General features: G+C 43.0%; 1 protein-coding gene across 1 annotated transcript in view; it reads left to right on the top strand.

Annotated features, from left to right (window-relative positions):
* The window catches only part of LOC115471181 (GRIN2-like protein), a 34974-nt gene extending 8243 nt beyond the window's left edge, over positions 1–26731 (top strand). The window contains exon 2 of the mRNA XM_030204883.1: positions 24106–26731. Within this exon, the coding sequence (XP_030060743.1) occupies positions 24125–25921 (1797 nt within the window). The 5' untranslated portion in view covers positions 24106–24124 and the 3' untranslated portion in view covers positions 25922–26731. The remainder of the gene's footprint in view (positions 1–24105) is intronic.
* The last annotated feature ends 254 nt before the right edge of the window (positions 26732–26985 follow it).

The following is a 26985-nucleotide window of genomic DNA, read 5'->3' as shown; positions in this document are numbered from 1 at the left end:
CTGGTATAATCGAAAGCCGATTTTGGACGTCCACAACTGCAGGAACAGCCAAAGATCAAGGGGGCAAGTCTGAGGCGTAGCGAAGGCGGGACTTGGGCGTGCCTAACACTTGGACGTCCTTGACCCATAATAAAAAAAAAGAAGGACATCTCTGATGAGCACTTGGATGTTTTCACCTGGACCTGTTTTTCTTACGACTAAGGCACAAAACGATGCCTGAAATGACCACCAGAGAGAATCGGGGATGACCTCCCCTTACTCCCTCAGAGGTCACTAACCTCCTCCCACCCTAAAAAAAAAAAAACTTTAGAAATATTTTTCCAGCCTCTATGCCAGCCTCAAATATCATACCCAGGTCCGTGACAGCAGTATGCAGGTCCCTGGAGCAGTTTTAGTGAGTACTGCAGTGCACTTCAGGCAGGCAGACCCAGGCCCATCCCCCCTGTTACACTTGTGGTGGTAAATGTGAGCCCTCCAAAACCCACCAGAAACCCACTGTACCCACATGTAGGTGCCCCTCTTCATCCCTAAAGGCTATGGTAGCGGTGTACGGTTGTGGGGAGTGGGTTTTTTTTGGGGGGGGGTTGGGGGGCTCAGCACACAAGGTAAGGGAGTTATGCACCTGGGAGCTTTTTCTGAAGTGCAGTGCAGCGCCCCCTAGGGTGCCCGGTTGGTGTCCTGGCATGTGAGGGGGACCAGTGCACTACGAATGCTGGCTCCTCCCACGACCAAATAGCTTGGATTTGATCGTTTCTGAGATGGACGTCCTCGGTTTCCATTATCACCAAAAGCAGGGGATGACCATCTCTAAGGAAGACCATCTCTAAGGTCAACCTAAATGTTGAGAAACGAAAGATGGCCGCCCATCTTGTTTCGATAATACGGGTTTCCCCGCCCCTTCGCAGGGACGTCCTGCAAGGATGTCCTCAGGAAAATTTGGGTGCCCCGTACGATTATGCCCCTCTTGGTGTCTTCAGGAGTCAAGACCGTAAAAGTAAGCTTAAAAAATATTCCGTTCAACCAAACTATCAGAGTATTATTGAAATGATATCATTCCATTAATACACACACCATTAAAAGATATTTCCAACCACCCTCAAGGTGGATAATCTTCCGGGGGTTAGCTTTAGCGTTGAGCTTCCATCACCCAGAAACCGGAAACAACAGCCGATGCGGAGGTTTAAATTAGAGAATGACACAGGGATGGGGACCCGCAGTAACTGCAGGGATGGGGACAGGGACAGAGCCCACGGGGATGGGGACAAACTTTGTCCCCATGTCATTTTCTACTTTGAAGCCTGTTAATGAACTGGACTGTTATTTATGTTTGAGTGATGCAGACAACGATATTTTGATTTTTTTGGAAAAAGAATCAAACATGCTGGCTACAACTAGCAAAATTTGCATGGGGGATTCTGTACATCCTGCTTCCAGCACATCTGCTAAGAAGACATCTTCTGTTGCAGGAAGGACTGGAAGACAGGAGAGGTAGACTGAATCCTGAGATTGTTTATTATTCATCCACATATTAAAAAATCATAACAGTGCTTCATAGGGCATATTTCTCCCCTCTAGGGCATACAGAACGGGTTGTATTTTGTACCCCTGGACATTTTTATCAGGGTGGATTAGGATTCCTTGGGGTAGTTGGGGTTGGAAGGGTAGAGGGTGGTGGTGAGGAGGGTTATTATAGCTGCTCATTGTTATTATTGTTTACTATTTGTAATTTATACACAACAGTTGAACAGCATATTGTTCCTTTTTATAATTTAATAAAAAGATTTAAATATAAAATCATAATTGTTTGAGGCTTCTGCAGATGAGGACAGACCCCATGGGGACAGAGCAGGGATGGAGACAGGGCCTACGGTGACAGGCCAGGGATGGATACAGAACCTGCGGGGATGGGGTGGAGACGGGGACAAACTTTGTCCCTGTGTCATTCTCTAGTTTAAATATCCCACATTGACCTATCCGTGCATCCATTCCACTTCTTTGTTAAGACCCATTGGTTCTATCGTGTTCCAGGTGTAAATTCGTTTCTATTCTATTTGCGCTAGTACAGATGAAACATCTCCCCTTTTTGTTAACTCAACTTGTCTCAAAACCACAAAGCGCAAGTCACTAACCTGATGATTGAACCTAGACCAATGTTCAACTAACAGGGCCTCTGGGCATATGGCCATACGTTTACTTAAATGTTGTGCTATACGGAATTTCATTACCCTTTTTGTTTGACCTAAATACTATTTGTGGGAATATAATTATTCAATTTTCATCTGGTATACAACTCACTCTAACAATATCAAACCAGACTTTTATTGTAAATAAACGCCATAAACCTTTTTTAAAATAGTATAATGTGCTCGGAAACTAAATGTGACCATGTGTGAAGAAGTCCTTAACCAAAAAGGGTACTTTGTATTTCTTAAAATGGATGCCTGCACATGCCACAGAATGAACTACTTTGCCATCAATGTCCAATTTGTTTGCAACAAGAATGAAATAGTTACCAAGACACTCGCAGTAAAAGGCACAGAAGCTCATAACTCCAGAGAGTTTCTCCAGTTCTTAGTGGTCATCTGGTCAGTTCAGGCACCTTTTTGAGGCTTGGTCGTAAGAAAAAATGGACCAAGTAAAGTCGCCCAAGTGCTCATCAGGGACGCTCTTCTTTTTCCCATTATCGGTGGAGGACGCCCATGTGTTAGGCACACCTCAGTCCCGCCTTCACTATGCTTCCGACACACCCCCATGAACTTTGGTCATCCCTGCAACAGAAAGCAGTTGAGGAAGCCCAAAATCGCAATGAAATCAGATACAGATTTTGGTGAGTTTCCAATCTGAGACAACACTGGAGAGTTGGTTTTTGAAGCACTTGGACAATGTTATTGATTCTTTTGGGAACATGTTGACCAGTGGTTGGTCATTGGAAAAGAACTGTGATCCAAGTTGTGTGAAAGCTATAAGATAAGTACTTCTCCACTATGGGTTTATAATATGAATATGTAAAAGTAACTGCTGGTGAAGGTTGAGCTGATCGTATATGTGCTAAGGGTACAATTTTATATTTGAATTTGTGATATAATAAGGTGGAATTTAGTTTTTTTTTTTACAATTAGGTATTTAATGGTCTTTTGAAGTTTAGATTACTTCTTTTGAACCCAATTTTAATGTTACTCATATTTGTGATATCCAGAAACCATGATCTGCGGCTTTCAAAGCCTGAACTTGTGTGCCCTGCATGGCATACATGCTTTCAAACTCTCAGTGCTTTCAACATCCCAGTGTTCTTCACTCTCAGTCCTCGGGTGCCAGTGGGTCAAGTTTTCGTATTACTAATGAATATGAATGAGAGAGATTTGCAAACAGTGGAGTTACTAGGCATTCAAGTCTCTTTCATACATATTCATGAGGGCTATTCTGAAAACCTATGAAGAAAGGCTAAAGCAGCTAGGGCTCTTCAGCTTGGAGAAAAGACGGCTGAGGGGAGATATGATAGAGGTCTATAAAATAATGAGTGGAGTGGAACAGGTAGACGTGAATCGCTTGTTTACTCTTTCCAAAAATATTAGGACTAGGGGGCACGCAATGAAGCTACAAAACAGTAAATTTAAAATGAATTGGAGAAAATGTTTCTTCACTCAATGTGTAATTAAACTCTGGAATTCATTGCCAGAGAATGTAGTAAAAGCAGTTAGCTTAGCGGGGTTTAAAAAAGGTTTTAAACCCCCCCCCCCCCCCCCCCCACTAAAAGAAAAGTCCATAATATGGACTTGGGGAAACTCCACTGCTTATTTCTAGGATAAGCAGCATAAAATGTATTGTTCTGTTTTGGGATCTTCTCAGGTACTTGTGACCTGGATTGCCCACTGTTAGAAACAGGATGTTGGGCTTGATGGACCTTTGGTCTGTCCCAGTATGGCAGTACTTACATACTTTTGTACTTATTATGTAACCTGACCTGCTGCCCTTGAGGACTGAACTTGTGCCCCCTGCATTACCTGCACACTTTCAAACTCCCACTGCTTTCAACACTGCAGGAGCTATTTGAGGCATATTTTCAAAGCACTTAGCCTTCCAAAGTTCCATAGGTTTCTATGGAACTTTGGAAGGCTAAGTGCTTTGAAAATATGCCTCATAGTCATCTCTATGAAAGGATTGCAAGAGACTATAGCCACTAGGTTTACACAGAACAAACTGCTGATTAAAATTAAATAAATCAAAATAGCAGCTGAAAAAAAATCAATTTATAAAAGCAAACAGAAGGTTCCTCATGCATATAGGAGCTGGGCTTACTGCAAAACTCTTCTTCACATATGCCAAGCACTTCCTTCCTCTAATTTTTTGCGCTGTTCTGACAGTGGTTCGGCACTGTTGGCTTATCGCGGGAATTCCGAGCATTGGGGGCCCTAGTACATGTTTTAATTTTAATTGCTCTTTAAAATTAGAGCTACCTAGTTCCAGGAAGGAGACTTTTTGACCAGTCCTGGTTTTAAAACATTCCTCCCAAATCAGTGTGGTATTGAAATCAGTGCTACAGGTCCTGTAATGCTTGAGGATGAGGCTAGCAGAATCCAGGACTGGTCTAAAATCTCCCTCCTGGAAGTAGGTAACTTGAAAGCTCAGTAGCTATATACTGTAGTACAATGTTTCCCAAGTCCAGGCCTGGAGTACCTATTGCCAGTCAGGTTTTCAGGATATCCACAATGAATATGCACAGATGCCAAGTTACCCAGTTCCAGGCTGAAATTTTTGAGACAGTCCTGGATTTCTCTCTACCCTATCCTGGGACTTACAGCACTGATTTTAATGGGCAGGATCAGGCTCTACAATTCCCACACTGCTTTGGGATTTAAGTTCAAAACCAGGATTGGCCAAAATGTCTCCAGCCCAGAATTGGGTAACTTGATATCTCTGAATATGCATAAACTTGATTTGCGTACACTGCCTCCATTATATGCATATCTCTTTCATGAATATTCTTTGTGGATATCCCGAAAACCTAACTGGCAAGGGGATATTCCAGGACTGACTTGGGAAACACTGTTCTATAAGAGTACTAACACATGTAAGTTCTTGTAGAATAGGCTCACAACCTACATAAAATGGGTGCCTAAATTGTGTGGCACAGTTATAAAATTGCCCCCAAAGTGAGTATTTGAAGCAGTGGAAGCTGTAGTGAGTTTCCAAAGGTTGTATTTAGCGAGCATGCCAGACATGGGCTAAGCCAGCACCCAGCAATATTTTTGTGACTAGATCTCAAAGGTCATGCCATCAAGTTAGGATAAAATGCACAGATTCCAAGTTACCCAGTTCCAGGCTGGAGAGACAATTCTGGATTTCTGACCACCCCATCCTAGTGCATTCTTGGACTTGCAGCACTGATTTCAAAGGGCAGGATCAGGCTGTACAATTCTATCACTGCTTTGGGATTTAAGTTCAAAACCAGGATTGGCCAAAATGTCTTTAGCCTGGAATTGGGTATCTTGGCATCTCTGGAAATGAGCTGAGGATAAGGATGTAGGAGCATAGAGAGGGGCCAACCCTAAATCCCTTATTCTGCCATCTTGATTGGTCTCTTCTCTGTTCCATAGGCCATTGTTTTCCAAGTCGCACCTGGAGTACCCCCTTACCAGTCAGGTTTTCAAGATATCCACAATGAATATGTATGAGATTGATTTGCATACACTGCTTCTATTGTATGCAAATCTCTTTCATGCATATTCATTGTGGATATCCTAAAAACCTGACTGGCAAGAGGTTACTCCAGGAACGACTTGAGAAACACTGCTATACCTGAAGATTGAAGTCAGCAGAAAAGCAGGGGAAAGCCAGAAGTACCACTTTCTTCTTGCCCATGGGAGGTAAGGGATTATTTGGGGGGGGGGGGGGGAGAGAAGAGAAATGCATGAGTATAGTGGGAGAGAGGCCCTACACAGGTTGTACATTTTTTCCTGGGAACTACAAGCACACTTCTTAACCAACTTCAATCTATGAATGGCCCATTCAAGTGCAGAACTACAAATCCCAAAATGCTTAGACCTGGTATTGAACATAAAGGTAATCCCTATATACAAATATCAAGTTGCAAACAACTTATGGGGGTGCGACTTGCATGATGATTTCTTGGCAGACAATTAGCAGAGTGACTTTCCATTGCCTTTCCCAATTGACCAAAAGTGAATGGATTAGCTGAGATGGGCAGAGGCTGGCTACCTGGCAGAAATCCCAGTGTGAGATTTGAACTCAGATTCTGGGCACAGTAGGCAAGCAAATGACGACTTGCACAACAAGGCTCCCTGGTACTGAAATCAATATTAATTTAATGCAGTGCTTCCAAAATTTGTGCTGAGGACCCCACAGTCAGGTTTTCAGATACCCACAAATTGCATGAAATCAGTTTGCATGTACCAGGCATCCAATGTATGAAACTTTTCATGTGTATTCACCATGGGTGGCCTGAAAATATGATTCACTATGGGGTCCCCAGGCTTGGGATGCCCTATTTTAAATTCATTCTGGTTTCTATATCAGGTCCAAGCATTCTGGGATTTGTAGTTCTGCATTTTTCTTTTGGTACAGCAGAATGACAAATCCCAGCATGCTAATAGAGGTTATTAAGTGCCAATGAGTCGGTGTCAACTCATGAAGACCCTCTGGATAGTTGTCTTGAACTGTGTTTGGTCTTGAGGCAGCTATTCATTGATAGATTGACATCCTTAGCTCTTATTGTATTAAGCCATCACTTTGCTAGTCTTCCTCTTTTGCGTTGACCTTCAACCTTGCCAAGCATGGTGTACGATAGATTATGTAATCTATGTACACTGAATTCTTTCCCTATAGGGCTTACATTGAAACCCCCTCATTTTATAACAGGTCGCCTAATGATCTTTCTCTTTGTATGATGTGTCTAAAGTATGAAAGTCAAATTCTTATCATTCAAGCTTCCAAGGAAAGCTTAGTTTTAAAATCCTCCAATACCAAATGATTTGTTCTTCGGGCAGTCCACAATATATGCAGTATTCTTCTCTAGCACCATAATTCATAGGTATCAGTCTTCTTCCTGTCTTGCTTCTTCTTTACTGTCCAAATTTCACATCCTTGTGACATTATTGAAAATACCATGGTCTGGACAAGCTGAAGCATATGCACAGATACATTTCTGCACTTGAAGATCTTGCCTAGGTCCTTCATAACCATTCAGCCAACAGTGATGCATCATTAGATTTCTTGACTGCTTCTTTTATTATGAAATGATTGATTTACACATGCTAATAGATAAGTGTGGAAAACTCCAAACAGACACTAATGTGTCTTTGATGACTAGGAAGTCATTGAAAGGAATGTTGCTTTGTCATCTTTCTTGTACACTGTAAATGCTTAGTCATAGAATCAACATTCTTCAACATTGTTAGTACTGGGAAACATACCTATGCCAGCACAGCCTCCCAGATTCCAGACAAGAATTACAGCTATTTAATCATGTCAGAGTTGTGTGATTACATTTCAGTGAAAATATGCTTATGTGTCATGTCACGTGCTAACTTTGCTTGAAATATTTTTACTCAGCATCAGAGTCATGGAGTTGTCACCTGTGTTGGCCAGCACTAAGATTAACAGTGATTTTTCAGAGGCACAAGACTAAATGAATTACATCCCTTGGCATCTAGCTAGCAGTCTATCACATTTAGTTCTCTTTTAATTACTCATTATCAAATACAGTAGTTATTTTGCCATGATCCTCAATAAGGACATTCCTAACATTTCCTTGCTGATGCCAACATATTATCATGACAGAGTTCTTCATTAGACTCTTATCCAATCTGAATATTTATTTATTATTAAAACTTATAAACTGCATAATCTACAGTTGTAAGCAGTTAACAATCATACATACAGTCTCCAATGATTCTGTAACTTTAACCTTTCAATTGACCATATTGATCGCAATTTGATACAAATAAGTTTTTAAGGCCTTTTTTAAACTGGTCTAGCTTTTCAATCATTCTCACTGTCAAAGGTAGATCATTCCACAAGGCAGGCCCAGTAACATAACACTAGCATGGTCTCCCTGTAGCTTTCAATGAGATGAAATGCCCTTTTCTTCTAATCGTAACCACCACCTTGCCAGAATGGATCAGAGTGCTTTTGTGATATCACAAACGTGGTCTGCAAAATGGGGTGAATTCATTCTACAAATGTCCCTAAAGCATGACACTTTAGGCTAGCATTTGGAGTTTGAGAAAGGGGTAGGACCTCTTGCCACTGGTTCTAGGGGTGCTGGGGAAGGGGAGGTTCTATTATTTTACTTTTTTGTTTCTTGTAAATTCTGTTTTTATTATAATTTGATAATTGTAACTCACCTTGATGCTTTTTTGAGGAGGCTTCTAATGAAGTAGTATTTAATTCATATGTATCCTTTGGTTGGGTGTAAGCATCAGATGACCTACACAAGTGTATATTTTTTTATGGACTAGATGAAGGTCAGGGCCAGGGCTAGCAAAGCTAGAAGACTGGCTAGCACAGAATCAACTCTCTGTACACACTTCTCACAGTCTATAAATTAATCTGCCTAGTTTAATATCCTCAAAATTGTGGAGAGCTTACTGAACTTGGATAGCCAAATAGCAAGGGTAATGTCTCCAACAACTATTTACACCACTTGTACATTCCAGTAAAGATAATTATGGTAAGAGGTAACACTTGCAGTCCTCCTATAGTCTTCTTCTTTATTCTCCTTTCCTATTGATATTTCTCAAGGTAGAGCTGGTTCCTTTAGGAACAGTCTTTCATACTGCTAACGTGTATACCCTCACCTCCTCTTATTGTTATATCTCACTGTTTTCCTGCTTTCTAGTAGTTGCCACTCTTAACCTTTAGTTGTAGTACAGAATGTAACTCACTTTGAGCTACTACTGAAAAAGGTGTGAGCAAAATCTAAATCAATAAATATGGTTTCTGTGCACCAGCTGCTTTTAGTATGCCGTGACTCTGAAACATGGTGTCGCAACTCTCTCGGAACCTGCACTGTTTTTCTGCCTACGACAGAGAGACTTTCTAGAGTGCAAGGCTACAAAACTGAGTGCAAAGCAAGACCTGCAGTGATGTTGATCAGCCTAAGTTACACATGCTCTCCCTTGATGCAGTTCTGTACATAATCATTACATCATCTTTGCAGCTGCTCACGGCATTCCACCCCCAGAGAGTATGAAGGTTAGCGGTGACTTAAGTTTCAACTGGGAAAATTTCAGAGCAGAGTTTATGTGAGAAACCAGCTGAGGTGCAGACAGCTATGTTGAGAAGGGTGATGGGAGCTGAACGCTGCACTGTTTATAAGCACAATTGAGCTTCATAGAGGAAGGATAACAAAAGTTATCCAGGATGTTTTAGATGCCTATTTCAAACACAACAAATATGCAGTACGGTGGTTTTCAACCAGTGTGTACCTGCAAGCTGGGGAGACCAGCAATCTTGAGAGTCAGGTTCTTAAAATTCCCGTAATTGGTCCCTATTTCTGCTTCCCCACTACCTCCACCCAATAATAACCGCTGCTCCAGACCCAACTGAAAATGTTGCAGGTCTGCTGTCCACAGGTTCTGTTTACTACATAGTTTCTGAGTAGCATATTTGCAGGTTTTTATGTTTCTTCACAGTATCTGGAAGTGGAGGGATTTTGTGATGCTGTTACTGAAGTGACACCAGAATTTGAATATATATTTGTTTTGTTGTATGACAAGTGAAAACATCTAGGACTGATGTGTTGCATACAGTTTTTTGATACGGAGTAGGCAAATTCATACTAAACTTACAGTCAAACAATGGCATATTTAGGCGTGATTTCTTCAGCTGTGAATTTTAGTGTTCAGTGTGTCACATACATGAACGCTATCTGGTGTGTCACAACAGAAGAAAGGTTGAGAATCACTGATGTAGTATATGAAAGATACATGTTTAGCAGCTGCAGACTAGAGGAGGGCAAATCAGTTCACAGTTTTGTCACATATTTGAGAGAGATAGGTAGAGAGAGAGAGCAGCGACATGTGAGTACAGCCCACTGAAATATGAACTTATTTGGAATAAAATAGTTCGTGGCATTGCATCAGCATCTCCTAAGAGAATGAGACTTGACTCTGAGTACAGCCATTGAAACATTTTGTACCACAGAATGCACTGATTTGCAACTGAGATCCAGCAGGATAACAGTGTTAATGCAACAGATAAGCATCAGGGCAGTGTGCATGGCTATTGCAATGAATAACATCAGAATAGCCCACCTTCAACCAAATCTGCAGCATGTAAACACCGTGGCAATGTGCACAGGCGAGTGAAAGAAAACTGTCCAGCATATGGAAAAAAACATGTTTGCGTTGTAGTGGCCCAATTGATTTTGCAAGGGTGTACCTATCAAACAGGAAGCAAAACATGGTAAGTAGTCTGCATAAGTTGGAAGAGATACTAGAGTCAGATGGTGCAGATTTGCTCAGTACTGAGGTAATTTTCTCAAAAGAAGGCCCTGGCGCTGTGAAAACAAAAGGACAAAAATTGTTTGTGAACCTCAGAAGAAATAATATAGTACAACCTTGTCAGCTGAACTCTGAAGCAGCTTGTAATGGCATGTGTTTGAAAGACAAAATGAGGTTGGCACCAAGGGCATCCCTGCAGCGGCGCAGCCAAGCTACATTCGGGGAGCTCCTGCTATCCATGGGGTATTTTCAAATACAATGCAGCAGAGGTGGATGCAACTCATAACCTTGAATTTGTAAAAGCAGTCAGAAACTACTGCTGTCCAGTTCAATATGTGAGTGCCTTGGGTTGATTGAGTTCACCTTTCCTGCAGAGCTGAACTGCATAAATCATCAGTGCACCAGATTGCTGTCAAGACAATAACTAGGTAGTACCTATGACGATGTCTTTCATGGTCCAGAGGAGTCTGTTCCAGGAGAAATCTAGTTTGAACTCCATCTGCCAGTTAGAAAAGCATGAAGAGATGGTCATATTGTACCTGTGATGAAACCAACTAACTAGATCAGCAATATGGTTATAGCAAAGAAAAAAAAGTGTAAGAAGCAGAGAATTTGTGTTGATCCAATGTTTCTAAACCTTGCAGTGAGGACATCTCATTATATCATGTCAATACCCAATGATGTCTTACACACGCTGCCCAAAGCATGCTTGTTCAAACTTTTTGATGCATGTGATGCATTCCTTTAGTGTAAGTTAAATAACAAAAGCAGTCTCATGAGCACATCTTAGACCTTATAGGGGACATGAAAAGTTGGCTCAAACTACTATTTGGAACTCTGTGGAAACAAAGATGTATGAGCGGAAGAACACATTTTTGGCTGGGCTCAGTGGCATTGAATCAATAGCAGATGAAGGGTCAGAGTTGGGCGAGGGGAACAGAGCAGCTGCTCTGGGCCCCACAGCTCCAGGGGACCCCACAGTCCACACATCTCTTCCCCTTCTCCCCACCACAGTTCGTCTTCTCCTTCCTTCCCGATCTTCTTTAAAAATGTATTTCCCTTCTCAGAGGGTCCCCAGCACGGCAGCCATTCTCATAAGTTGCCTGCAACTGTCTCAAAGCTTTCCCTCTCGGCTACAATCCGCCCCCCTTTGATGCAATTTCCTGTTTCCACCTGCCCAGACCATTTAGTAGCAACACAGGTGGGAAGATCAGGGGAGGAGGATGAGGGGGCCCCCTTCTTAAATTCTGCCCTGGGCTCCACCATGTCTAAAACCGGCCCTGAGCAGATGACATCCACATCATCCAGCAAAATTAATTTCTTGCTGACCATCCTGCAATTTAAACAAATGAGGCCTCAAAGAACAATGGTCTGACCAAATATGTCAGTCTATCCTCAAAGGGATTCACAGATATTATCATTGCCCCCCTAGATTATCTATCTCCAGAAAAAAAAGAGAGCACCAAAAAAAACCTCCAAAAATGGAGAAAAAAGTTGCTAAGGGGTTCTGGACAGCTGGAATTTGTTCACGTACTGCAGCACTTGTGGGTGTCCTTTATGCACAGGAACAGTAGCAATTTGAGGATCTGGTATCGGGAAAGGATACCTCTTCAGTCAAGCTAAGTACTTGTAGGGCTTTATTTTGATAGAAGTCATGAACTACCAGTGGTGTGTCTTGGAACTTTGGGAATTTGATGTGGATATTTTTGTTTTTTGATGACTAAAACAGACTGTGTGGGTTTGGGCTATTTTTCTCCAGTTTTTTAGTTAGCAACTTTTTTTCTCCATTTTTGGAGCGTTTTTTTTTTTTTTTTTTTTTTTTGCTCTCTTTTTTTCTGGAGATAGATAATTTAGTGGGGCCAATGATAAAATCTGGGAATCCCTTTGGGGATAGACTGACACATTTGGTCAGACCATTGTTCTTTGAGTTTTGAGGACTCGTTTGTTTAAATTGCAGGTTGGTCAGCATGGAATTAATTTTGCTGGGAAAGCATTCCTGTTGATAATGGATCACTAGTGAGACTTCTGGGAAATTGAAGTCACAATCAAGCTTTGCATTGAACGGTTCACACGTTATGGCCAGCTTGATCAAGTAATCTCAAATAATGGTTCTCAATTTACTTGCATACAATGTAAACAGTTTTCTGTTGAGTGGGGTTTTAAACATGTTACTACATCACCAAGACACCAACAAATGAATGGCAAAACTGAATCTGCCATGAAGACCTATGGAAAGCTACGCTAACGTAGGGTGTCTGATGTCAAGGAGACCGAAGAGATCACTGCTAATAGCCAGCGAGCTACTTGAGTTCTCTGTGATACTAGATGCATCAGAAAAACTTGCCTCTTGTGTCAAGTGCGGGGTACAAATAAAAAAAAAAAGTTAATATGACATATTTGCAAGAGATTTGCCTTAGTTGAATACTGGGGACTTAGTCTATATGAAACCATTGTTAGGAGATAATACAAACTGTTGGCAGTTAGGTATGTATGTGCTAAAGTTTGCACCAGGTTCATATCCAACAGACGTTGAAGGACTTTTCTATCATCAAAATCATGTGGGCCTGTGAGTGGCTGAGCAGCCAGCTCCACAAAGACAGCACACACACATGACTTGACTGAAAGACTAAGCATGCCCTCCTGCTCCAGTACATCCCAAAGCATGAAGAGGAGCTCCAAGGAGCAGCAGTGATGAGAATCCTGAGCCAGTGAGCACACCTGTTAGAAGCACGGTGTTACAAGGAATTAATTTATACTTGGGGATAGCTAGAGCACTCACTAATGTTTCTCCACCACTTACCTATAAGGTAAGAACGATTCAAGAATAAAAGGAATTAAGTGTATTTATTGGATTGCATTAACCTGCATTACCAGGTTTAAAGGACAAGAACACTATATATTTAGATTCAAAAGGTTTATTAAGTTACAATATGATTAATGCAATCATATAAACGAGAGATAGTTCTTTTAAGAGATCTTTACAGATAATCTGTACTTAAATAAGGTCGCAAATCTAGATCAAAAGTTATAACTTACAGAACAGTCTTTGTTGTAGGATTATTGAAGCTGAGAGAGAGAAAGTCTTTTGGAAAAGTTCTATTGTTCAGCAGAGTGATGAGCCATGTGGTCACAGGAGCAGGGAGCAGGGCTTCTGCAGAGATTGGATCTGAGTTGCAGCTGAAGAGAGAATCTGCCTGTCTAGAACAGCTTGTATCTTTTATATCTTGCAAGCTTGCAGGAGGATATGATCACAGAGTCCCAGCACCTGCTTCCTGGTTTGCACTGGTTAACTTGCAAGGCATTGTGGTTATTGTAGTCTGTTCACATGATCACATTATAAGTCTTTCCTTTCTGCAGATGTCCTGGCGTCCATTTGTCTGATAGCTGATGGGAGGGGGCAGGTATACCTCTGATGACAGGCAAATGTTTTGTTTATGCTTTTCGTCTGAAGTCTTTGTCTTCAATGGGTTCTCCAGACTTTCTGTCTCTTGGGTCTTGGTTTTCGGAGATGTCCTGATGAGCCTTCAGGTATCCACCTAGTCATGCTTTGTTTCAGATGGGAGGATAAGAAAGCTACCTTTTGTCTCTGTTAAGTGTTTGTAATTGACTAGCCCTGCTACCAGAAATTCCCAGGGAAAAGGGGAAAGAAGGCATTGAAATGCAGTTTCAATACATCTTTTAAAAGCTGCATTTTTATATTGGTATATCTGATTCAGCATAATCAATAATCCTGATAATTTAAACTGATACCATTACAACGGTACCAAGTATGCCTGCCATGTTGGATAATAGCCCACCGAAGCCAGACAGGCAGAAAAGCCCTGTCTACACTCACAGTGGCCATGGCTCATTATCACATCTGTTCTTCTACTTCCTTGTTGTCACCATTAATCTGTAATTGTAATACAACATGGTTCCTGTGCACCAGCTGCATTTAGGGCTAGATTCTATATATGGTGCCTGAAAAATGCGTGCCGGAAAAAATACAACTAGGTGTATTCTATAAAGTACATCTAATTTTAGGTGTACTTTATAGAATACGACTAAATTTCCATGCAGATTGCAGAATATGCCAAGCACCTGTCCGCGCAACTAAATTTAGTCTTGGGCAGTTATGCCAAGTAAAACGTGGTGTAAATTCCAACACCTAAATTAGGCACGGATTGGATGTATTCTGTAATAATGCGCATAGATTTGAGAAACGCCCATGACATGCCCATAGCCACACCCCCTTTTCAACACTACGACTTAGAATTTACTTGCCTTACATTATAGAATACGTTTAGACACTTTTTTTTGTTACATTTGTTCCCCGCGCTTTCCCACTCATGGCAGGCTCAATGCGGCAGGCAATGGAGGGTTAAGTGACTTGCCCAGAGCAGGGGCGTAGCCAGCCTTCCGTGGGGGAGGGGGCACATTTTAGCCCTCCCCCCGGCGCCGCCCCCCCCCACCGCCGACATTGCCGCCCCCCTCCCGCCGCGAACCCGCCGCCGCCGCAGCCTACCTTTACTTTTGCTGGCGGGGGATCCCACTCCCCGCCAGCCGACGTCTTCTTCTCAGTCGCTTCCTGCTCTTCAATTTGTTTGCTGACGTCCTGCACGTTGTACGTGCAGGACGTCAGACTCAGAGAACAGAACTGTTCTCTGAGTCTGACGTCCTGCACATACAATTACGTGCAGGACGTCAGCAAACAAATTGAAGAGCAGGAAGGACTGAGAAGACGTCGGCTGGCGGGGAGTGGGATCCCCCGCCAGCAAAAGTAAAGGTAGGCGGCGGCGGGTTCGCCGGGAGGGGAGTCCTGGGGTGAATCTGCGGGGGCCCCGGCCCCCTCAGGCCCCACGTAGCTACGCCACTGGCCCAGAGTCACAAGGAGCAGCCTGTGCCGGGAATCGAACTCAGTTCCTCAGTTTCCCAGGACCAAAGTCCACCACCCTAACCACTAGGCCACTCCTCCACAAATTCTAATTAATGCCAGTAATCAAAAATTGCTTGTTAAGTGGCAATTATCTGCACTGATTGGCTTGTTAACTAATCAAGCTGTGTGTGCAAATCCAGAATATGGCCGGATTTGCGTGTGCAACTTAAGTGGCGCTATATAGAATCCGGGGTTTAATGTGTCTTTATTTCTAACTCTGAAACATTTCATTTCCTCCACAATTCCCCTGGTCTGCCTAAGTCAGCAACACAGCTTTGGGCTGCAATGACAAACTGTTTAAATGCTGCAGCATCTCACATTTCATAGGGGACATGACTTTCTCTTGCACAGGGTCCCGGGGTATTCACACTTAGGACTTCCAGGCATGTAATGGGATTACTGTGTATAGCTTTGAAAATGAGTCCCTGTGTGTCTTTCTGGCTGTGTGCCACCACTAGGGAAATGCTTGAACTTGGCATGGTTTGTTTGTTTTTTCCTCCTCCTGCCAGGGGTGTTTCACATCATGTGTCATCACCGGTCCTCTCTTCAATCCTTTTTTCCATCTCTTTCTTGTTCTGCTTAATGCTTAAAACTATGTGTCAGTACACACATGTGCCACATACCAGAGTCTGTGGGGTTTGCTTTACTTGTATTTCTTAACTTAACCAAGCATCTCTGCATTTTTGGCTCTGCAGTTTCCCCATGATGCTTTGGATTTCCAGCTTAATCAAATCTGGCCTCTACTGGTTTTCAGAGCCATGAGTTCTAAGGTTGTATAAGTGGAAAAATAGCCTAGTACAGCAGTGGGCTAAGAACCAGAGATGCAAGTTTCAAATCCCACCGCGGCTCGTACTGGTCAATATTTGATGGGAGTTAACCAGAATGGAGTGGCTACTGCATGGTTAACTCTGTAGACTGGGTCCACTGAAGATATTCAGCAGTACTTGCTAAATTGCTGTACAGACCACCCTGACACTATCGAGTTAATGCCGGGTCAGTCAAGTGGAGCAAACGTGGAGCTAGAAATTATCTGGGCCCTCCTGATAGTCACTGCTAGCGCTTGAATAATTATTCATGCAAACTGGACCACATAAATAGTAGTTCTAACCGGCCTGGATAGTTACCGGCACTGAATATTGGCAGTACCTGGATAACTTCTGATGGACATGACCTGGCATTGAATATCTGTGTCCAAATCACCCCACAGTGGCCGGTAGTTTAAAAATTGCTGAATGCTGATTGCTACAGGCTGAAAATAGACCAGTTAGACTGTAAGCCCTCCAGAGACAGGAAAATACCTATTATACTTGAATGTAACTTGTCTTGAACTCCTACTGGAAAGGCATAAGTCAGAGGCATAGCCAGAAGTTCAATTTTTTGAGAGGGGACCAGGGATGGACAGGAGGGACCAAGAATTTCCTCTCAGCTCTTCTTTCCCCCCCCCCCCCCCCCCCACCCCCCAACTCATACCTTTGCTGGCTGGGATGGCCAGGCTCTGCCACTGAAGACATTCGCTGACTGAGCCTCCGTACTTGCTGGCTTAGCAGCGAGGAAGCTGGCGGGGTACTTCAGCCATGGAAGCCAGCACTTCTGCACATGCTCAGAACTTTTACCCCTTGATCTGGTGTGTTCACGATTTGGATTGCTGTACAGTTATACTGGATTTGTGCCAAGATTCACCTCTGCTGCTAGTCTTAAGATTGGCTGCATGTCCGGATTCCTGATGAAGGCTTTTGGCCAAAACATGGACCATGTAGGGTTCACGCTTCAGTGAATGTTTGTCTATTATTTTGGTTGTGCTAATTTGAAGTGAATATAATAAAGACTTATCTTGTTTCATTGCCATGGTAATTCCCACTATTTTGCTTGCTTGAAAATTAAATGAGGAAAGGGGAATAAGAGGAAAGGGATGGAATGGGTTAAATGTGGGAAGACAAGGGAAAAAGAGAACAAGTGAAAGTGAAAAGTCACAAGAGCTGGAGTAGATGGATGATTGAGAGGAAGAAATAAAGGATAAAGATGGAGGGGTGAGATTTGGCTACATGATAAATGAACTGACTCAATCATGGGCTTTTTGCTTCAAATAAACTTGAAAAATATTTTATTAATTTTCCCTCTACAACAAGCTTTTCAAATTTACCTCTGGTCTGCCTTATTACTGATTTACGTCTAACTTGCCATTGCTTATGCTCAAGTCTATTCCCTCATTTGGGTCTGCTCTCCACTTCCTGAAAGATGCCCTTTTGGCTTTCACTCTTGCACCTCACCATTAAACTACACTGGCAGTCATTTGGTCTTCTTTCAACCTATTTTAAGGCATGAGATAATCCTGGAACCACTCTGTCATGAAATGCCTAGCCACCTGCCTAGGGTTACCCCGCAGCTACTTAGAGGGTCTATCTCCAGCACAGCTCAGGTCCGTCTGCACCTGCCACTTGTGTGCTACATTAGCACCCTCCTCCCTCCGACTGGGTCACAACCACCTCTGGTCAAGTCTCCCGCTCTCCAATTACCCGCAGTGATTTCTAGGTTACTGGAGCCACACTCCCAGTGGTCCCACAGTTCCCAGAAAGCACTCACAGACCCAACACACAAACCACCAGGATTCTTTATCAGTCCACACAAACACGGCAAATAAACAATTATGTTTATTCTCTTAAAAAATATTGAACAGTGGAACAAAATAGTGCAATTGGCAAACAATAACAGGTAACTGAAATATGGATCAATTATAACACTAATTAAACACTTGCATACTTCCTAGAAAGTACCTGGGGAGATCAGGACATATATCTGTTCACAGAACTTCAGTAAAAAAAAATCTCTCTCTCTCTTTCTCCTGGGCTGAAACTGAAGCAACAACCAAACTTCGGGCCAATCAGATCCCAGTCAACAAGTCACCTAAAATCTGGTTACATCACTACAGGAACTTCTTATTACCTGTGTGTCAACTAAAAGTAAGAGAAGTCAGTCCTCTGTAACAGCTTTAAGCATAAACATGCACCATCTGCTGGCCAAACAGGAGAAATACACTTCAGCCATATTTAAGTTAGGAAAATATCCAATACATTTTACAAGCTTAAAACACAGTTTCTTCACACACTCCTTTTAGTTTTTTTCTAATTTCCTCATTTATAGTATCCCCAAAAAAGTTATTTACCCATATAAGTATGTTTTTATTCATCAGTCTGAGGCCTCCACCCAAATAAAATGACTCTTTATTAGACAAGGAATAAACCAAGTGCCATTCCCTTTATCCACATAGCTCCTATTTTTTTTTCTTATGTCAGAAAAAATGTCATTTTTATTTTTATTTTCTTCCACTGGGAAATAATAGGAGCCAGTCTGTACCATCATCTTTTCTTTTACTTTAGTCTAAGCTTGTCCAGCCCTTTGCTATAGGAGGGGGGGGGGCACATTTTATCTTTTGTAACATTCAGAGGGCCAAAACACACACCATCATATTTTGCCCCATGTTTCATCAAATATTGGCAAAATACAACTGTGAATTATCCCCTTCCCAGCCTTCACCCAGTCTCTCTTGCCCATATGACCCCCCTCTCCCAACCTTCACCCCAGGGGCATAGCTATGGGGGGCCACGGGGGCCTGGGCCTCGCAAATTATGTCTGGGCCCCTGGTTTGGCTGGCAAGGGTCCCCAACCCCTGCCAGCCGAAGTCTTCTTCAGCGCCGTCTCTGGCACAGCCGCATTCCTGCCCTGCTCTTCTTGCTCTTCCTGTCCTGTGCACGCTGACGCTCCTTTACATGAAACTGAGACCGGAGATGGCGCTGAAGAAGGCTTTGGCTGGCGGGGGTTGGGGACCCCTACCAGCAAAGGTATTTGCGCAGCGAGGGGGTGCGAGGAGGCATAAGGCGGTGGCGGGGGGGAGGTGAGGCGAAGCGAAGCAAGGCGTGGCGGTGGGGGGGTGGCAGCAGGGCAGCACTCAAAATGTGCCCCCAACCTCCGGTACTGCCCCCCTCCCACCGTAAGGCCTGGCTATGCCCCTGCTTCACCCAGTCTCTCTGCTTCATGTAACCCTCTTCACCCATTCTCTCTTGCTCATGTAAACCCTCTAAGTTTCACCCAGGTTTTTTTTCCCTCACCTGGTTTTAGCTGCAGAAGAAACAGTGGGATTCCTGCTTCCCCACCACTACTTGAATCTCTGCAAGCTTGAACCACATGATGCCAGAAATTTTGGTTAGTCTCACCTGAACTTCTGGCACTGCATGGCTTATGATTAAGGAGAGCCAAGTTGCAGTGGGAAAGCAGGATCACATGTAGAAAACACGGAATGTCTACCTTGCAGGACATTGCAATTGCAGGGTGAAGTGGACATTGTACTCAGCTAATGTCTTACAAACCACAGCAAATCCTCTATAAAGAGTTGCTACTCTGGCGGAATCCTGCAACATCAATACGTGATGATTCAGATAGCTCAGCTCCTTTTTTTTTTTTTTGCCGGAAAGCACAAAAAATCCATTCTTTATAGGCATAGTTAAGAATTTTAGCTATTATGACCTGGGGTCTCATCCCTCCTTCTTGTGGCCAGCCTATGTGGTAGACCCTTTTGAGTCTCACCTGGCCATACAGTGCACCCACCAAAAGTTCAGCCATGAGATGTGTTTCTAAAAATTCTCTCAATTCTGCCTCTTTAAAGGTCTCTGAGAATCCAATGAGTCTAATATTATTTCATCACAACCTATTTTGTAGGTTTATTTATTTATTTTATTTGTTAGGATTTATTTACCGCCTTTTTGAAGGAACTCACTCAAGGCGGTATACAGTAAGAAAAGATCAAACATGAGCAATAGGCAATTACAGCAGTAAAAATATTCAAATAACGATACAAAGTATGGCGTGGAGAGGCATAATTGAACGCGAACGCCCATCTCCATGGGCGTCTATGTCCGAGAACGGGTTCGTGAAGGGGTGGGACAGACGTATTTTCAAAAAAATGGGCGTCCATCTTTCGTTTCGAAAATACGGTTTGTACGGACCAAAATGCCATGGATTTAGTCGTTTGTGAGCTGGGTGTTTGTTTTTTTTTAGCTATAATGGAAAATAAACGTCCTAATCCAAGCCATTTGGTCGTCGGAGGGGCCAGGATTCATAGTACACTCACCCCCCTGACATGCCAGGACACCAACTGGACACCCTAGAGGTCAGTGCGGTGGACTTCAGAAAATGCTCCCACATGCATAGCTCCCTTACCATGGGTGCTGAGCCCCCAACCCCCCTCCCCCAAAACCCAATACCCACAAATGCACAATACTACCATAGCTCTTAGGGGTGAATGGGGCACCTACATGTGGGTACAGTGGGTTTTGGAGGCCTCCCATTTACCAGCACAAGTGTTACAGGTCGGGGAGGTGGGCCTGGTTCCGCCTGCCTGAAGTGCACTGCGGTACCCACTAAAAGTGCTCCAGGGACCGTCATACACGCAGGCCTCTAGGACTTGTTGCTGCTGTATAACCTTGGCACACCAGTTGACACCTGAAGACTAATCTCTTTGAATAAGTCCTTTCTTTGAATAAGCACGTTTACTCACAGTTAACTGCAGATCAGAGGTTGTGCCCCACTGGCAAAGAGTCTTCCTGGTACTGAGATTAGCAGTAGGTCCGAGCTGGCAGAATGCTGTACAATGCCCTCTTTCAGCAACATTCAAGAAAAGAACTAAGTTCTCTAACGTGGCTAACACATGAAAGGGATCTAAAACTGTTTTACAAAAATGGCCACTACCTCATGGACTACCGGAAACAAAACAGGGCACACTCTGACCCAGTAAGCAGGGGGAAAAGCACCATGGGAGTAGAGCCTACCAACTACCAACATCGTGAGCATTTAACACAAGCTACTGGAATCACGGAGCCCAATACCCTACACCCACCACAATGCATTGCTGATGTGACTCTGCAGTGCGCATAACAGAAAAGGTGTCACACTCACCCGAGAGCCACATAAGAACCAGGGAAAGGCTGTCACAGGATAGAACACATTCTTTTGTCATGGAGTTGGGTATGGCATTTGAGGCTGGCATAGAGGCTGGAAAAAAAAGGTTTTAAAGTGGGGTTTTTTTGGTGGGAGGGGGTTAGTGACCACTGGGGGAGTCAGGTGAGGTGATCCTCGATTCCCTCCAGTGGTCATCTGGTCAGTTGGGGCACTTTTTTGGGATAAGCTAACAAATGAGTAACAGTATGAGCTGTTGATCAAAGATAGGTAAACATACAAAACAACTGAACAACAGCCAAATTCAATCCCAAAAGGTCATAAAAAGGCATACAATACTTGAAAACATGAAGATTACCCTCAGAAACCAAGGTATTGACCAAGGTCTGACCAACAAGACCCGTTATCTATATTAGATTTTGGTGTCCGTGGTCTGATCTCTTTCATTGGGTAAGGAAATTAATCTCACATGCTTACAATCAAAACTTTCTCATAGTGCAAACATTATCACTGAGAATCAAATATTTCCAAAAGCACAGCTATAGCATAAAATAACTTAGCTTTTCTCAGCTGGCTTAGTCACCCCTCATTCCAACTGCTTAATTGTGTTCAACGGGGCCCTTATCGTTTCTCCCACTTCTGGGTTTCATCAGGAACAATCCAGTTTAAACAAACTTATGCAGGGGCATTCATCTCGCTGACAGGAATCCACTAGGTTTTTTTGGTGGGAGGGGGATAGTGACCACTGGGGGAGTCAGGTGAGGTGATCCCCGATTCCCTCCGGTGGTCAGTTGAGGCACTTTTTTGGGACTTGGACCTGAAAAAAAAGGGTTCAAATAAAGCAGACCAAATTCTCGTCCAAAACGCCCTTCTTGTTTCGATTATCAGCTAAAGACGCCCATCTCTCCTCAGCCGATAACCAGGCCCCAGTCACGCCTTCGCCACGCCTCCGACACGCCCCCGTCAACTTTGTTCGTTCCTGCGATGGAGTGCAGTTGAAGACGACCAAAATTGGCTTTTGATTATACCGATTTGGTCGCACACGGGAGAAAGGCGCCCATCTCCCAATTTGGGTCGAAATATGGGCGTCTTTCTCTTTCGAAAATAAGCTGGATAATATACTACATATAATGTCTACACAATACGTAATAGAACATTTTAATTGATAGTGAAGGGTAAAGCAAAGATGGACCATATAGATAGCTAAGAGAGTAAGAAGAGTTAGAAAGTAAGGTGACTAATTTAAAGAAAGTTGCACATGAGGTCAGAGAGATGGTTAAATATTATCTCAGCTAGGGTAGGAGTGGATAAACATGTCCTGCTGCAGTATGTGCAGCCCATGTCACTCCTTGTGTGTGTGAGTGAGACTAACAAGTTAGTTACTTCTTCCATTAAAGGCCTAGTTGAAGAGCCAAGCTTTCACCTGCTTCCCGAAATAGAGATAGTCTTGTGTTAAGCGGAGCCTTTCAGGCAGTGCATTGCTGAGTGTGGGGGCTACTCCGGAGAAGGCTTGCTTGCGGGTATCACATCGTGTAATGTCTTTTGGAGAGGGTGTAGTTAGTGATAGTCCTTGAGAGGACCTTAGAGTCCTTGGTGGTGTGTAGAGGATCATCCTATTCTTCAGGTATTCAGGGCCATTTCCTTTCAGACATAGGTTGTCCAACTTATCCTTATATCCAGAGACCAATTTGCGCAGCTTTAATATTTCCTTTTATGTAGTATGCACAGTGTCCTCCATTTCTCCCATCTTGTACTTGAGCCCCGTTACTTGCCCAGTGAACCCTGCCACCAACTGTGACAGTGATTAAAGATTGTCATCAATAGAAGTACATTTCTGGTCCAAAACAAATACCGCTTCAGATAGTTTTTTAAATAGGGTCCTCATGCATTGCAGGCTACTCCATCGCTGTGTCAGCCATCTTGGACTCTGAGTGCCCTGGAACTTTCATCTTATCTTTCTCTTTTTTTGCCATTATTGCTGCCATTTCTCCATCAGATCTGCATAGAAATTTGTCCATAAGCCTCTTTGCCTCTGGGGGGAACACACACACTCACACTCACTCACTCATATAAGTGTGCACTTAAACTCCTGCACACACACCATTAAATGTATTTGTGAAGATATTTTCCTGCATTTTGTTTGAAGTGTATGTCTCCTATTTGGCCAGCAGATGGTGCTTATTTATGCTTAAAGCTGTTACAGAGGACTGACTTGTCTTTATTTGGCACACAAATAATAGGAAGTGTCTGTAGCGATGTAACCAGTTTTTATTTTAAACCTGACTGTCCTGGGCTCTGATTGGCCTCGAATTTTGAAAATTACCCAGCAGATGCTGACTGTTGCTTCCTTCTTCTCTTGTTGCCAGTGCATTTCTTCTTAGAAATCCAGAAGGATATGGTTGGTTTGGGTAGAGCTTGGTTCCTCTCCAAGGAACCAGTTTTTGTCCCTTACCTTAGTGCAATTTTATTGCCAGCTGTTCATCTTCATTTGTAAGGCTTGACTTCTCACCTTTATTTCTCTGGCGTTCTGGCTGATGCTTCTTTGTAGGTGCATAAACTCCATCATACATCCATACAAAACAAATATTCCATCACTCTTTGCAGTAAAGATTAAAACTGAACTAGAAATTCAAGAAGCTGATGCAGACATGCAACCTAAAAGTCTGAGTATTTATTTTTATGCAACAACTTTTATCAGACACAAAATGAGGCATTTTTAAAAAAAGTTTAATTTAACAAATTGTGTATATTTTAACCCTCCTGTCTTCTCTTCTCCTGCAGGTGCTGTATATCACTTGTCATGGCAGTGAACCATCATCAACTTTCAACTCATGCCTTTCCGGAAACCTCAGATTCTGTTTGCCATCATTGTCCAAACCTCAGCCATCATCCCCTATCAAAGAGTTCCTCCAACTTGCTGTTCAGCAGGCAGATGAGTCTTGAGGAGAGACAAACCAGCCAGCAGGAGCTCCGAAAGAGCCTCAGCAGCACTATATACCATTCACAGGGGAGTGATAAGCCTGCCAAGTGGTCACCTCATTCTGAATGGGCCCTGGCACAAAACAGAGGTGTGGCTAGTTATTGGCCTGTCAGACTGCCAGGTGATCAGTTACTCATGGAAAATGTACAGAGCAGAACTGTAGCACCAAACTGCTATTTAACAGTTGATCAACTCACACCATTTGGTGAGGGAAAAGATCTAAGGATTCAGGACCAAAGAAGCACCATTAACAATGTGTCTTCAGGTGCCAGTCCAGGCTTAATGAGTAAAGCCCACAGCAGGGAGACTATAAAAGAAACAGAAGCTGTGGTTAAGAAAAGTCATTCTGATTTATTTTGTGGTTGCCCGGAACGTAAACACATAAATAGCAGTGCCACTTATTCCATCCTATGTCCTTCCAATACCGCTGATGACAGAGTAGCAAATGCAGTGTTGCTTCAAGGACAGTGGTATAACAAAAGAAATGATCAGACTTTTTCCAGTTATCAGAAGAACATGGCCAACCTCCTTACGTCAACTAGGGATCAAAACATTTCTCTAACTGGATTGAACAATGGGGCTATTCAGCATACCATTAATGCTTATACAGCACCTGAAACACTTCATCATAGTGAAATTAACCAGTTATCTGCAAATGGCTTTCCAGATAACTTGAAAATGAACAATCATATGCCTGATCCTACTCAACTTGATGCTTCTTGTCTCATCATCTCATGCGCCATGCACTCACCGGCAACAGTGACGCTTTCCAATAGTTGTGCGGTGCATGGTGGTACAAGGTTTGAGCATGGTCTGAAGACTGATGGCACTGTTCCAGCGTACTGTCATTCGTTGCCAATCTCAGCTATTCCACTATCCCCAAGATTAGTCTGCTCTGCTGCAATGTCTGAAGAGGAACAATTTACTCCAGGATATAATCCTCCATTACCCAGTTCAAATGTCACGACCTTTCCAAAATTAGCATCATCAGTTAGTGAATCAGGGCTGGATGCTAAGTGGCTCATGAAATGTGGCTCCGTTCCACGAAATCAGTCACCTCTGCTCCATTTACAAGACTCATGTTGCATCAGTCCTGAACTGAACATAAGCGAGAAACCAATAAAAGCTTCTCATACCATGCTGAATGAACAGTCATACAAGGATATAGGCCCAAATACAAAAGACATATGGACTATGACCACAGAGCTGCAGCTTCCAATGGAGCATAAAGATGCAGAGGTTCAAACAGTTACAACCATGGAAAACAAGTCAGTAGTCACTAGCCCGAATTTCCTAGCAGAAGAGTGTACTCATATGTTCCCAGAAGTTTGTTTTGACATTAGGCTGCAGCATCCTCCATCTCCAGTGCATGAAGTCAGATGGGATGAAGAGGGGATGACATGGGAAGTCTATGGGGCTTCTGTGGATCCTGAAGTCCTTGGCTTGGCCATTCAAAAGCATCTTGAGATTCAAATAGAACAAACAGGCAGTGCTGAAGACCCTAAGGAAACCATCATAAAACAATCCCCTCAAGAAAAAAGGGGACCATTAAGAACAATTTTGACTACCCTGAAGAACAGAAGCTGTTGTGTCCGCTCCAGCACAGTAATTGACTGAACTCACTGTATATGAATGTGAAAATATTGTTCCAGGCCACTGGACAGCAGAATAAGGACTTATTTTGTCTTTAAATCCCAGTATTTTATTTTCTTTTAATAAGGAGTAAATCACCTTAGAATTAAGTGGAATGTGTCAAATACACACAATATTAGGCTATCCAGAAGCTAGAAGCCTGAGAAAGCTCTGTTGGTTCTGCTTCCATTCTGCTTTACACAGTAGCCGCAAGCCACTGTGCTGTCATCAGGCCTTTTCTGATATTGTCCTAAATGTTCTTGTAACATGTTAAATAGAAGCAAACTAACTAAACCCTAGCTTTGCTGAACATTAAACACACAAGCAGCCTCGAATGATTGCTGTATACTGGAAATCAAACATCATAGAGTAAATGAAAGCAAATTGTATAGGTATGAAAGAAATAAGCAGACAGACATTCTGGGCTACATATTCAGACAACAGTGGTGAGCATTTCTAGCCGTTGCTAGCTTTATGCCCCAGTATTCAATGCCAGGCCACATCCAGGCACTGGCACTGAATATCCGGATATGTGCAGACAGATGACTTATCTGGTTAAAGCCAATATCCAGCCCTTCAACTGAATAGGTGAAACCAGACAAAGATAGGACTGTGTTTTATGTGGTCCAATTTGTCCAGTTCCTTATTAGGTTAAATGCCGAATATGGGCACTTAACCCCATAAGTGCAAACTCCATCCCCAGGCTGCCCACAGCATAGCTGGTTTTCGCTTGCACAGTTAGAAGGGATATTCAGTAACACTATCTGGTTAAGTGCCAGTAAGCAATGGCAGATAGCCCCACAAAGGCAATTTAACTGGCCAGGAGCCTCTCCTGCCCAGTTAAATTGCTTTGAATATCAACCCTGGAGGAAAGGAGAAACAGGGGTGGTATGATACAGACGTTCAAATATTTGAAAGGTATTAATCCGCAAACGAACCTTTTCCGGAGATGGGAAGGCTGTAGAACTAGAGGACATGAAATGAGATTGAAGGGGGGCAGACTCAAGAAAAATGTCAGGAAGTATTTTTTCATGGAGAGAGTAGTGGAT

This window comes from Microcaecilia unicolor, chromosome 5 (genome assembly GCF_901765095.1).
Source record: "Microcaecilia unicolor chromosome 5, aMicUni1.1, whole genome shotgun sequence".
NCBI classification, from domain to species: Eukaryota; Metazoa; Chordata; class Amphibia; order Gymnophiona; family Siphonopidae; genus Microcaecilia; species Microcaecilia unicolor.
Note: the sequence above shows the minus strand (reverse complement) of the source record. Positions and strands in the feature narration are given on the sequence as shown.